This window comes from Medicago truncatula, chromosome 4 (assembly GCF_003473485.1).
Source record: "Medicago truncatula cultivar Jemalong A17 chromosome 4, MtrunA17r5.0-ANR, whole genome shotgun sequence".
Classification (NCBI taxonomy): Eukaryota; Viridiplantae; Streptophyta; class Magnoliopsida; order Fabales; family Fabaceae; genus Medicago; species Medicago truncatula.
This window is the reverse complement of record NC_053045.1, coordinates 36,101,603-36,116,141: the sequence shown is the minus strand read 5'-3', so window position 1 is coordinate 36,116,141 and position 14,539 is coordinate 36,101,603. Positions and strand designations below refer to the sequence as shown.

The 14,539-nt window shown below is 33.2% G+C and overlaps 2 protein-coding genes across 2 annotated transcripts; both read left to right on the top strand.

Annotated features, from left to right (window-relative positions):
* Positions 1 to 3,664: 3,664 nt before the first annotated feature.
* LOC25492808 (eukaryotic translation initiation factor 4B3) lies at positions 3,665 to 5,925 on the top strand. Its single transcript, XM_013601048.3, has 2 exons — positions 3,665 to 4,900; positions 5,557 to 5,925. The coding sequence occupies exons 1-2, from the start codon at positions 3,765 to 3,767 to the stop codon at positions 5,594 to 5,596; spliced, it is 1,176 nt and encodes a 391-aa protein (XP_013456502.1). The 5' UTR covers positions 3,665 to 3,764; the 3' UTR covers positions 5,597 to 5,925.
* Positions 5,926 to 7,342: 1,417 nt separating this feature from the next.
* LOC25492807 (probable amidase At4g34880) lies at positions 7,343 to 10,264 on the top strand. The gene is made up of 5 exons (XM_013601047.3): positions 7,343 to 7,938; positions 8,503 to 8,717; positions 8,875 to 9,117; positions 9,276 to 9,474; positions 9,739 to 10,264. Exons 1-5 carry the CDS (start codon positions 7,417 to 7,419, stop codon positions 10,087 to 10,089), a joined length of 1,530 nt encoding a protein of 509 aa, XP_013456501.1. The 5' UTR covers positions 7,343 to 7,416; the 3' UTR covers positions 10,090 to 10,264.
* Positions 10,265 to 14,539: the final 4,275 nt, after the last annotated feature.

The window sequence follows — 14,539 nt, the reverse complement described above, 5'->3', positions numbered from 1 at the left end:
TTTTAAATTAATTTAGTTAGTTTGAATACAACTGTATAGAAGAGATTTTTTATTACGAAATTAATTCAATCTTTTGACCCTTGTTTTCTATCTCCTCTAAAATAAAAATTTTGCTGAGAAACTAACAACTTCTCATTTGAAATTATTTTTAGATTTTTTTTTTTTAATAATTTTTAAAATATAATTTTTTTTCTTTCAAAAAACTATAACAAACAAGCTCATAATTGATTCTATCTCGTCCTTGAAATTATAATCGAAGGAAGTATAAAATATTCCCTCATGTAAATAAATTCTATTTGGATGGTCACAATAAAAAAAAAAAACAATGACAATTATTTTTTCTACCTAATTACAAAGCACACAGTTACTATGAATTTGTTTACTTTCTCTAAAACATAGGAATCTGTTTCCTTTGCAACTAAACTTGCATCAAAGACACCCCCTAGTTGCTCTTTAAAGAAATGATTTTATTCTAGAAGGGAGGGAGAAAATAAAGGATTTTTCTTTTTTTGGTCAAGGAAAATAAAGGATTTTTTTTACGATTCCACAAAACTTTCTAATCATGGAACACATACAAAGCATTTTTTTAAGTTACCATTTAGACGCAATTGCATATCCTAATTCATTTAAGAATTTTGTATGCATTTAAGAATCTACTTACTATAAAAAGATAAATTCTATGATTTTACCATTTTGCATATCGCAATTGCGTACAATTTTTATAAAATTTTAATTTTAATTAAAAGTAAAATTGTAGATGTCTTTTCTTCAAAAAAGATATAGATGCCTATATATATATATATATATATATATATATATATATATATATATATATATATATATATATATATATATATATATATATTTCACCTTTATATCGTAACAAACTATGCATATCTTTTTCTTATTCAAAAAAACTAAACATTGCTAAATAGAAAATGTATTATTTTCTATTTTTTCACCATCAGATGATAAGATTTTGTATAAATTTGATGATGACTCGAAAGATGTCTTTCCTTATGTAGTGGGAATATAGTTGATGCAACACTATGGGAAAAATACTTCGTAGCTTTATCATTTACCATCTATTTTTCTTGAGTTCTTTGCTTCCATTTTGTAGTCAATAACAACCCAAATATATGTAACAATTGGTCAGGTTCGAGGCTGCTCATCAACCTACATCATCCGGTTGTTGAAAAGTTTAAGACTTAGTAAGTTTGCATTATGATTTCACAATACAATGTTAGAGTAACTTATTATTTCACAATCCGATTTGATTGTTTTTTGAACATGTTTCTTGAATTGTTGTCGTGACTTTAACACTTCTCAAGCTCAGAGTCAAAGCTTCAGTTAGAACTAAAGTCAGAGTTCGACTTCTTCTCAACGTACTTCGTACAACAATTTTTTCAAACTGTCTCAGGTTAGGCCAATTGCTGAATTTATAAACTTAGTCAATGTCTGCTTTTTTTATGCACTAACATGCTTTGAGTTTTTTTACGCACAAATTAAAAATACATATTGCATTATTCTTTATTTCATGTGCATAATTTGTGTTAGGAAACATATTGCATCACTATTTGAAAAAAAACTAAATTCAATCATAACCAGTTTGGATTGTATTTTGAGAGTTGCACCAAATGTTCGAAGACACCAATGTCAAATGGTGCTAGCTATATATGCACATGCGAAAGTGATGCTTAATTTCCATTTGTTTCAACAATGTTAATTGGTCAACGGGGTACATATAATGTACATGCATGCATTTATCTAGACTTTATAGGAAGATAAATTAGAAGTCATGCTACATTTTCTTTAGTTTAAAATCAGTTATGCTACCTTTATTTTATAAATTATATGTAACTATATTCGCATACATCTTATCTATGTAAATATGCATTAGACTAATATTGTAGTTATTTTCCTGTTTAGCATTTCCCAAACGAGGTGTCAAGAACAATTCTAAAAGGAAAGCGCAAAACAATCACTCTCAATGATGACCAGACACAGAGACAATATAACTGTCACCTCATTACCGTCGATAGAACAAGCTATGAAAGTTACTTAGGTGGGCAGTGGTTCAATTTCTGCATATAACGAGTGATGGAAGAAGTTGGTAAGCTCATCTTTGATCTCGAAAAGTCACAGAAGAACTTACAAATTCGAGTTGTTCCAAAGTAGATCTTTGTTGTTGAACTATTTGAACTTCTACTATTTTGACGTATTGCTTTGGACTATAGTCGTAAACTATCTTGACTTTGGGATGTCATTTGTTTTTTTTTCATTGTGTCTGGTGTAAATATTGGCAAAAATCCCTTTTGGTTAGTTTATGAAACTTGCAATCTCTTTTATAAACCTAACTATTATGTAACGTTAATCTGCACATTGTTGGTTCTTTCATTGGTTTCAATTAGTATCATGTTAATTGTAATGTTGTTTTTCTAATCTCTTGAACAAAATAAAACATGCTCTTTTCCTACAGTAAATCTTTATAATGTTTTGGTAAATGTTTTAGAAATGTACATATATATAACTTCTAATTAACACTACAATTTGTTTTATACCTAGCAATTCTCAAATGAGATATCAATGACATATCTAAAAGGAAGACGGAAAACAATCACACTCATCGACAAACAAACTCAAAAAAGGTATAAGTGTCGCTTGATAACGGCAAAGAGAGCAAGTTACAAAAAATAATTAGGCGACCAATGGTTCGAATTTTGCCGAGAACATATGTTAGAGGTAGGTGATAAGTTAATCAGCCCATACATATTTTATGATGAATCACAATGTTCCGTCGTTTTAACATCTCTTCTTTCGATTTTTTTTTATCGAATACGTTATTGAACCCGTGCGAAGCACAAGTTTGTAACTAGTTATCTATATGAAAATAAATAAATGTTCATAAAAACTTATACCAATGACATGTTTGAAAGATATAAATTGTTTACCATTTGGACTATACCACAACAAGGGACTAGAGTTCAAAAACATTTTACTTCTCCACATTTAAATGTGTGCACTCTTGCCACTAGCCAACTTGACTAGAAAATAGGTTTTACATTAACAATAGAGTAATGATGTTCTCTCTTCTTATTAGTGAAACATAATGGAGAAAAAAAAAATAAGAGAGATAATAAAAACATAATGTGAATATGGGAGAGAAAATTGTACAAAAGTTGTACCAAAATGATTGAAAAAAATATAATTTCACTTAACAATATACTAATGCTTAAAATTTAAAACCAAAACCGAATATAGACCACAGAAATTTTATATATAAAAAGATAAAAAGAAAGCTGTTTGAAAGTGATATTTGAAGGGGGTATATTTTAATATTTAATATTATATTTAAATTTGCACAATTTATTCTTTGTTTAATAATTATCTTTTAATCTAATAAAAAAACATAAAGATCCTATCTTTTAAATCCTTTGTAACAGTCATCGTGAGCCCAGTTCAATAATTGATATGAAAAATGCATAATATATGGTTCAAACTCTGCTCATAAAAAAAAAAATCTTTTGAAAAAAATAACTAATTAATATTGTTTTGACCCGTCTTTTAATTAATTAATTAATTAAGAATCAATCCTCATTAAACTAAGATTAAATCTGCACCGTTCATTTGGGGCATTGGATGGCGTTATATATAACGGGTCTACGAGAGTTTTGCTGCCAAAAAACGCAATCTACGAGAGAGAGTGTTTAAGAAAACAATCGAAAAGATCGAAGAAGAACAACAAGAAGAAAGAGAGAGACAACATGGCGGCTACTGTATCTGCTTGGTCCAAACCAGGTGCATGGGCACTTGATTCCGAAGAACACGAAGCTGAACTTCTTCAACAACACACCACCAACAACGTTGTTGAAACCAAACCACTTGCGGAATTCCCTTCCCTCGCTGTCGCCGCCGCAACAAAACCTAAAAAGAAGAAAGCACAGACCCTAAGTTTGGCTGAGTTCACTGCTAAACCTGTTTCTTCTTATACAGCTCAAGATCCGGTTGATCTTCCCACCGGTCCACGTCAGCGAACCGCTGAGGAACTTGAACGGGACCGGACTAAGATTGGTGGTGGGTTTAGATCTTACGGTGATAGGGACAGGACAAGGAGTGATGAGAGTTCTGTTTCGAGATGGGGTTCTGGTTCGGGTTCTAGGGTTTCTGAGGATGGGAGAAGGAATGGTAGGGATAGAGATTCGAGTCGGGATTCGGGGCCGTCGAGGGCTGATGAAATTGATAATTGGGCTGCTGGGAAGAAGGCTGTTGTTGGGAATGGGTTTGAGAGAAGGGAGAGAGGTGGAGGTGGAGGTGGGTTTTTTGATTCTCAGTCGCGGGCTGATGGATCAGATAGTTGGGTTTCGGGTAAGGTGCCATCGGAGGGACGGAGATTTGGTTCCGGTGGTGGTGTTGGTGGTGGTGGGTTTGATAGGGAGAGGAAAGTAGGGTTTGGTGTTAGTGGTGGTGCGGATTCCGATAATTGGAATAAGAAGAAAGGTGAATTCAGTGTTGGAAGTGAGAGAAACGAGAATGTTGGTAACGGCAGTGGTGGTGGTGGAAGGCCTAGGCTTGTTTTGCAACCAAGAACAGCGCCGGTGAGTAATGAAAATCAGGATGCTGTTGCTACTAATACTAATGGTGGTGTTGTTTCTGGGAATGTAGCAAAGCCTAAGGGTGCAAATCCGTTTGGTGAGGCAAGGCCAAGGGAGCAGGTTTTGGCTGAGAAAGGTCAGGATTGGAAGAAGATTGATGAGCAGCTTGAGACCATGAAGATTAAGGAGACTGCAGTGGTTGAAGGATTTGGAAAGAGGGGTTTTGGTTCTGGAAATGGGCGCGGTGAAGATCGATCTGAGAGGAGTTGGAGGAAATCTTCACCATCTGATGATGGTCGTTCTGAAAGGTTTGTTACCAATAACGTTTTGAATGCAACATAGTAGTATTAGACTTTTGATTTTTCATTATTTGTTCTTGAGTATTCTTGTTAGTTGTTTGTAGTGTTTTGGGCTATAATTAGGTTTTTATAGTGATTGTAGTTCATGAACAAATTGGTTTGTTAATACATTCCAATATGATGTGCTTTGGGATGGTAGTTTACTTACTTTCAATTTTGCTTCACTTTTAACTTGTATGCCAAAGTGATTTGTTTTTCTTGTTTGTGTGTATCCTACTTTATATAATATCAAAAACAATATGCTTGTAGCTTTCACTTGTGATGTATGTACTTCCACTAAACAATTTTTAGCATGCCAATTTTTTGAGATTTATGAACAGTTTCTTAACAACTCCTGTGTTGTAAAACTTAGCTACGGATTCTGCTACCGAGTCTTGCATAACCTGCCTGCCTTCAAACTGAGTTGAACATTTATTGGTTTCTGTACTTTTTCTTGTCTCTGTGAGGATTTGGTTGTTAAGTAGTGGTGCTGTCTCTTATGGAGGACAAGAGTGTCATTGGGTTAGCTGTCTCATATGCAAGCTGCAGTGTTTCTGTTTCTGTTTATGTCTTAGATTGTATTGTCTATTTGGCTTACTTATGTTGCTCTTGACTTTATAATGTAGTGCTGAGAAAGTGGAGGAGGAACACGTCGAAGAAAACTAAAGAGCTATCAATTACTTTTATCCCTACAGATAGATTGACAAGGGAGTTGGAACGAAACATTGAATATCTGAAACTTATTTTTTTGTTACCCATTGAAGTTTTGTTTTTACTTACATGTTCTTTATTGTGAGACACGACTAAAACTGGTAAAAGACATTTTTGATAGGTATGTTGGTAGCTTAGGCAGTTTCAGTATTTATGGCTATGTTTGTAGCTGAATGTTACCGTAATCGGTTAAAATTTCATCAACTCATTTTCTGTATAACAGTATAAGCATAGCGGCGAACTGCTGGTTTTGGTATTCATGTGGTTTTCTGCTTCCCTGTCTATTTTTTATTGATATTATTAATGTTCAACTTGAAAATATATTTGTTTGGCCATTGTATGCATGACTTAACTATTCCGATTCCCTATTTTTTGAGAGTAGTAGAGGAAGACGTTTTGCTATGGCATCTGCAGAATGGATTCTAATCTAGTTACATCATAAAAAATGTGTTGCATATAATAACAGTACCAAGTAAATATTCGTGTACATGGTGAAGATGGTGATTGTTTTGATATTGTGAGTATTAAGCGCCTGGGATTAATAGCTATGTTCAACTTTGGAACGAGTTATGTGTTGTTTTCGTACACGATCTGTTGTCATGAAATGCCCAAACCAACTTTCTGAAAGCATTGGAGATGTTTATCTCCTCTAAAAATACCGAGGTGGTAAGAACACGTTGGGTGTATGTTTCTAGTGCTCGTAAATGCTCTTTCGTTTGGTTGGTTAGTCTTCAAAAGTTTTCCAAAAATTTATGCATAGGGTGACTAGAGCTATCCCTACAAGTGATCTCTAGTCGTACTGCAATTTTTTGATTTTTCACTCTCTCTAGTACGTGGGATTCAAATCATGGTGAAAGGACTAAAAGATTGATTCGAGTCACCATTCCTGTTTTGAAAAGTAAATATATCTAACAATTCTAGTTCACTCCAAATACGCGAACAATCTAACAAGGTGAGATTTGAATCTCCAAGTACCAAAAGAAGTAAACTAAAAGCTTAGATCATAATCTACATCACATTATTCACCATGAATTTGAAATTCCCACAATATAATCATCATAAGTTACTAAACCAACTTGGTGGTATTGGCTTGAGATATACGACTGTGTTCATTATCTTCGGTGCCAATTTATGTGGACTAATTTAGTTTCTTTTAAAAAAAAATCATCATAAGTACTAAGCAGGGGCGGACTTGGACATAAAATATAAGCGTGACTAATTTTTTTGTCCAGTAACTAAATAATACTTCTCTCTCATATCAAACAATTATCAATAATCAAATTACATAACAAAAAAGAAACTTTATTTTTTAAAAAAAAATATTGTTTAAGAAAAACAAACTTTAGTTTTCCAAATACATATCGTTTAAAAACAAACTTTAGATTTCCAAGTACATAACATTAACTAATTTTATTAAAAAGGATAAGAGTAATTAAAAAATGTTATAATTGACAAATCATATCTTTAAGATACTAAAAGGACAGTTAAACATAAATGCTTAATCCCTAGTCAAAAATCTTTTTTTGTTTTGTTTTGAACAACTGTGTCAAACAACACTTAAAAATAAGCGAGGGAGTATAACATTATTTTTTTACTATATTTGTTATCTACTCGATAAGTTGACTTGACGAGACTTAAAGGATATTCGCTGTTACTGTTAGTAATAAAGTAGTTAAACTAGTGTTTACGAAGATTACGAGATCCCTCCCAATTTTATCTTATTTGAATAACTAATCACCAAGGTAGCATTCAGTTTGTTACAAACAAATAAAAAGATGGCAACAAGAACCAAAGTTTGTATTTCTTTGATGTTATTTGCAGTGGCATTTATCAATGCAATAGATGAATGTTCAGATTTTACAATCGATGAATCCACCATAGAAGACATACAAGATGCCTTCACTCTAAACAAACTCACTTCAAGACAACTCGTTGACTTTTACTTGCACAGAATCAAGGTGCTGAATCCAATACTTGGTGCTGTATTGGAACTCAATCCTGACGCACGAGATCAAGCGGACAAGGCTGATTGCGAGAGACAAGAAGATCGTGACCGTTCGTTGCTTCATGGGATACCTGTTTTGATCAAAGACAGTATTGCAACTTTTGACAAACTAAATACAACAGCAGGTTCTTATGCATTGCTTGGATCAAAGGTTCCACGTGATGCACACGTGGTTTCGAAGCTAAGGGATGCTGGTGCCATTATTCTGGGGAAAACTAGTCTCCCAGAGTGGTATGGCGCTCGTTCTACCACCATGCCAAAAACTTGGTGCGCTAGAGGTGGATTTGCATTGGTTAGTACTCATCACTTCACTCTCTCTTAATCTCTAAAATAAAGTCTCGGGTTTGAACGCTCTGAATGAAAACATGTTGAGTGGAGAGAATCCACTACAGAGTTTAATCATCGACAAAAGCTGGTGTGTATGCCCCAATTACATGGTTACAAAAAAGATATAAAAAATTTCATGACACCAAGTTATGTACTATGAAGTATTGATATAGATACAAACCCTAGACACCACACTAACAATAATTATTTAAAAAAAAAAGTAATTAAATTTAAATACATGTGCCGAGTCGGACACTGATAGATGTCCAACAATGGACACACTCACACAATATCTATCTGAAGTGTCCATGATATACTACATATATATGTATAGTAAAGAAGAAGTAGAAGAACTTAAGTCTCTCAAAAAAAAAGGTAGAAGAACTTAATGAAGTTGTATATAAAAATCGGCTTAAAAATAGAATGTAATTTCAGAGTGACACAAATGACATTTGTGATATGCTAACTTTGATATTGGTTGATTTTTAATTTAAGTATAGTATTACTGATTAGTAACATGTTATTGCAGAATCCTTATGTGGAGTCTAAGAGTCCATGTGGGTCTAGCTTTGGATCTGCAATTTCAGTGGCAACAAACATGGTTACAGTTTCATTAGGGACAGAAACTGATGGCTCCATTATCTGTCCAGCTGATCACAATTCAGTAGTGGGAATCAAGCCAACTGTTGGACTCAGTAGCAGGGCTGGTGTCATACCAATTTCACCTCGTCAAGATACCATCGGGTTAGTGTTAGACGTTTTAAAACATAAATGATCAATTTTAAACGAAAAAAATAAATAAAGAATCTGTTTAAAATTTTAAATTAAGTTAGAGTACTTCTGATGTAGTTTTTCCCTTTAATTTTAAATGTGAGAATGTATGTATGTCTATTTTGCACAGGCCAATTTGCAGGACAGTTTCAGATGCAGTTCATGTGCTTGATGTAATTGTTGGATTTGACACAAGAGATTATGAAGCTACAAAGTCAGCAGCCAAGTTTATACCTTCAGGTGGTTATAAGCAATTCCTCAATAAACAAGGTCTCAAAGGAAAGAAAATAGGTGTTTTGAGGAATCCATTTTTGATTCCTTATGAGGGATCCAAAGTCATTTCCATCTTTGAGGATCATCTCAATCTGTTGAGGTAAAAATACAATATAATATAATTCATAACACAAACCAATTGCTCACTAGCACACACTGTGACACTATTTATTTACACTATAGACAATGAAATGAAAAGAATGTCAAATTTTATAGTAACAGTACTGAGATTGCTTTTGTTTTATTTGCAAATTGAAGAGAAAGAGGTGCAAAAGTTGTGGAAAATTTGGAAGTAGAAAATTTAAGTATCATTCTAGACCCTTTTCAAAATGGTGAAATGATAACCTTTCTTCCAGAATTCAAGTTGTCCATTAACAAATATCTACAGGAGCTCACTTATTCTCCCGTGAGGTCTCTAGCTGAGATTATAGAATTCAACATCAATAACCCTAAATTAGTAAGTATCTATGCATTTACTTTTAATTTTAAATGGTCAAATAGCTGGAGAAACCTCATGGAAATTATAATTTTGAATATTATCATTTATGTTTTCAAATTTTATCTAAACTATCTCTATTATGCATTATGCATAAGATACTAATATGACATAAATGCTTTGTATCATTTGGAAAGCATATGAAAAGAACTTACAACAAAGGATTTTGCTATATGATACTGACAATACACATAATGAATATGTTTTATGGTTTTCTTGTAACAGGAAAAGACTAATGAATATGGGCAAGATTTATTTATTGCTTCAGAAATGACGAGCGGATTCGGAAAAAGTGAAATTGAGGCACTGAAGATGATGGATCAATTGTCAAAAGATGGGTTTGAGAGTTTGATAAAGAAGAATCAATTGGATGCAGTGTTGGCCATAGGCTCTGATGCTTCTCCAATGTTGGCAATTGGAGGGTATCCAGCAATCACTGTCCCAGCTGGATATGATAAGCAAGGGATGCCATTTGGAATCTGTTTTGGAGGGTTAAAGGGAACTGAGCCGAAACTGATTGAGATTGCTTATGATTTTGAGCAAGCTACCAGGGCAAGGAAGCCACCCCTCGCTTAGTCGCTTTTCATTCATACGAAGAAATTTAAGGATAATATTAGGACCTAGACTTGACTGATGGATTTCTGGTGATTGTGGATTTGATTAATACAAGTACAATATCACATATTTAGTTATCACTTATGTGTACTTTATTATTTTTTACCATTATGTCATCCTATGACTTGCACTCCAAGTTATGTTTCAAAGCATATTTATTAGAGTTTAAAGTTGGGTTGTTCGACTGCATCCAAGAGATGAATTAATATGAGAAAATGGTTAAACTTAACTGAAAACGTAATTTAATATAACTTGGAAAGGTTAGTTGTACAAATTTAATGCAACATATAGAACTAATTTGAGAAAAATAATCAATTTAAAAAGGAAAAAAGTCAAACTAAAAAGATCACATACCAATACTTGTTTATTTTATATATTTTTGTTTAGTTTCTTTTATCTCTTCTATGCAATTATCTCATCTCATATTGTTAAAACTTGAAATTAGTTGTATTGTCTATTTTGTGTCTTTCCTTTTCACACCCCAAATGCACCCGTAGTGGACCACCCTAATTAGTTGTAGTGTTGTTATTAAACCACATTTCAAATTTTTGTGGGAATAAAGTGTGTAAAATATTCAGCATTGCTATATAAAGCAAATAGAAACATCACGAAAGCATAGCGAATCAAAAACCAACCAATGAAAACTGGGAATTGAGCGGAACTCACGGGTTAGTCAACAACAAAAGGTGGAAGTCAATAAAAGTGGCTGGCTGAATATAAAGTTGGGATGAATTCGCTAGATGGAATTTCGCTTGAAATTGCAAGTTTCTAAAATATTCTCCATCAAACAATACCAAACACCTAGAAAAAAAGGTAACACGACTGACTAACTCAACAAGAGCAATGTTCTATTTATATACACCCAACAGAGAACGAAAAGCCATAAACCTGCTGGAACAAATAATCCATAAAAAATGTCTAAGCAAAATGTGCTTGTGATTATGCTTATAATGAGTGCTATTCTTTCACTACCAATTCAAAGCTTGGATTTGAAAGCAGGGAATTGGGGTAAAAGTTTTAAAAAGAAGAACAAAGAAACAGAAACAAATCTTCAATTCTATTTCCACGACACACTGAGCGGAAAAAACCCAAGCGCGGTCAAGGTGGCTGAGCCTGTAGACAAGACCAAAACATTCGCTACACAGTTTGGAAACATCATACTCTTCAAGAAAATCACTGATATTATGAAGAAGCGTTTGTCAATCTCCATCTAGTAAAATGTTTTCCAAAGTGACTCTGGGCAGTAAGCATATTTCAAAAGTACCAATCAACTAAAACAAAGGAAAGTCAAAATTAACTACAATGAAAATATCTAAACTGTGTAGCACAACTTGCAATAAACTAAAAGAATAATGTATGTTAGATTGGAATAACTACCTGCTCAAGCTTAAGAGCACCCGGATACTTTGTTGTGATGTCAACTTTTGCGGATGGCGAGTTTTGAAGCAAGAGTTTAACTATTCCGTCCGGTATGGGAGGTGGTTCAGAACCTGCTTCAAATTCTGTTTGTAACCCGTCAGCTTCTTCACGTGACTTTGGCAGCAGCTTTCTTTAACATGCGATTTTTCGCTATTTAGGGTAATAACCCTTGTGCTTGAGGTGGTGCCAATTTTATTTCCATCGACTTCAAGTAACACAAAGAACGGAGCTTAACCTCTAGTAAATCAGGAACTAAGGAGAGAATCTAAACAATGAAGGATGAAAGTGAAATAAGATCAGTTATGCATGTCAATTGATTTTAATTAAACAAATACATGAAATACCATACAGAATCTTAACAAGAAAGTAAAATTAAAGTCCCGGAACATGCCAATGTACCTGAAGAGTAGTTGAAGAGAATGTCAATGACTTTACTTTGGCAAGGCCTAGCAGCCAACTCAATAGAACCATTGGAGGCTCGTCCCAATGTAAATGAATGTCTGCAGCAATATTTACATGTTTCACAGAAGAAAGACTGCTTCCACATATTTTCTGATCAGGAATACCGGTAAAAGTAAAGGAACAAAGACTCGGACCAGATACTCAATTTTGGCAAAGTCGGATGAATCATTATGCATAGCTAAAACGACAAGTGTCTCGCTTGATATGTTTAGGATCTATGTATCCTTAACCGTACAATTACGAATTGCCAAAACTATTCAACCTGCCAAAGGCCGAAAAGGGCTCTGCATAATCATTTCCATCACTGCTAAAGGTGAAACTCGTCAGATCCAAATTGGTCGTCGATACGGACAAATTCAATGATTTTGGAAATACCGTTTTTTCATCGTTTTAATAGGATGAAGTTCATATTAGATAAATGACTCTACATTTATAGAGCTATCGAGGGAGTCACATCGTCAGTTACAACTTAGTTACATAGGAAATCACAAAATTATCCTTACAAAGATATGTATTTCAAGAATTTAAGTACGGTCTTTAAAAAAAGAGAGAATTTAAGTAGATGATTATGCAGTGATCATATCTTTGATTAAATTCGTGTTGTAGATGATGAAAAATATGTACATATAGCTACTCCTCACCCTATGAAGAAGGGTGGAAAAACTTCTCAGAATGCTGCAAAGGACCAGACTTCCAATTCTAGCAAGTATGTTTTTTTTTCAGTTTTTTTCTTCTTCTGGAAATAGTAACACGATTTGATACAAAACCTCTTAATAATTTTGTTAAGTTAGATTATGCGATTTAATTTCGATTTTGAATTGTATTTCCAGATCTGCCTCCTTCAAAGCTGGTCAACAAAATAACAAGTCCAAGCAAGGTCGTCAGTGATTTTGCATTTATTACCATATCTGTGCAGTAATTTTCCTTGTATTACAGCGAGTATGGTAAAAACGCTTTATGTTTCATCCTCGCTTTTAGACTAGTAAGCTGTGCAAAGTTTAAGGGAAAACATAGATTGGAAATTTTCGGTTTGATATTGTTGAACCCATATATTAAAATCGCTACGTTAATTACATCTTGGCAGTAAATTTGTGTTTGGTTTTTGGAGAGCATCAAAGTTTCTTTAGTTGCAAACGAAAAACCACATAAACTAGATTCTGAATTGCCTTTTCAGGGAAAAAGAAAAACTAGATTCTAAATCAAATGAGTAACACTATGTTTTGATTGTTGGTGGATCACTCAATCTCACATTATAATACCCGTGCAATGTGTATTATGATTTTGTTTGAGTTTTTGCATGCTGTTATTCTGCAGGGTGATTGTTGAATTCACTGTTTTTCTTATCATGGTTCACTGTCTATTTCAATATGCATAAAATCACATATCAATGAATGTTTATGAAACAAAAAAAAATGATACAATATATATAGCAAACAATAATAGTAGGGTGGCATGCTAACCCACCATGAAACTATACTATAACCCATTTTCATCTTCATCGTGTTGCTCTTAGAAAAAAAAAACCAGAAAATTAAAATTAAACATTCAAAAAAAAATTCTTCACGTGTTGCAATTAAGAAACAAGCTTTTTATGGACCCAATTAATAAAAAGCAATCTTCATGAGTTGGAATCTAAAAAAAAATTAAAAATCAATCTTCTTAGCTTCAATCAAAGGAACCTAAATCCATTGTTTATGTTTGTTTTGTAACTTATGCTTGTAAGATTCAAGACCCATTGAGATAGGTATCAAAAATTCCTTATGCTTGTAACTTCACCTATTTAAACTCAATAATAATGGACACGTGTATCATATTGCACAACATGATTATCATTTGATCATATGAGCAATGACCCGGCTACACCGCTAAACAAATTCTAATAATGATTTTCAAAAGTTCATCCGTAGAAGACACCATGTTTGCGATAAGCAAGTTCACCAACACCTTCAACAAGACTTAATAGAAAATTATGAAAACGTTTTGGGCATTAGAATAACCACAACAAGAAATTATTTTAAACATTTAGTATATTTTGAGATGCTAGTTTGTTTTAATGGTTAATAATGTTTTTAATGTATTTTTTTATAACTTAATTGTGTCATGTAGTATAACCACAACAAGAAATTATTTTAAACATTTAGTATATTTTGAGATGCTAGTTTGTTTTAATGTTTTTAATGTATTTTTTGAACATTTAGTATATTTTGAGATGCTAGTTTGTTTTAATGTTTAATAATGTTTTTAATGTATTTTTTTATAACTTAATTGTGTCATGTAGTACATTATTGATACTGATATGAATGATAGTGAAACTACTGATAGCTTCGTGGAAACCACGCAACAGTGCAGGAAGCAAAGGAATCTAACAATGACAAAGACTGCACAAAACTCCTGAACTGCTATGACACTACATCCTTATACTCCTAAACCACTTTGATACTCGATCAATGGACAGAACCAGACAAAAAAAAAAAAAAACTACAAATTGAAATTTATCCTACTCAAAGAGATTCATAACCCCTTTGACAAG

What these genes read in the sequence shown, in the direction of transcription:
- LOC25492807 (XM_013601047.3), top strand. Translation starts at nt 7,417, where the DNA reads ATGGCAACAAGAACCAAAGTTTGTATTTCTTTGATGTTATTTGCAGTG. An exon ending in CTAGAGGTGGATTTGCATTG is followed by an intron (nt 7,939 to 8,502) that starts GTTAGTACTCAT and finishes ATGTTATTGCAG; the next exon opens with AATCCTTATGTGGAGTCTAA. An exon ending in GATCATCTCAATCTGTTGAG is followed by an intron (nt 9,118 to 9,275) that starts GTAAAAATACAA and finishes TGCAAATTGAAG; the next exon opens with AGAAAGAGGTGCAAAAGTTG.
- LOC25492808 (XM_013601048.3), top strand. Translation starts at nt 3,765, where the DNA reads ATGGCGGCTACTGTATCTGCTTGGTCCAAACCAGGTGCATGGGCACTT. An exon ending in GATGATGGTCGTTCTGAAAG is followed by an intron (nt 4,901 to 5,556) that starts GTTTGTTACCAA and finishes TTTATAATGTAG; the next exon opens with TGCTGAGAAAGTGGAGGAGG.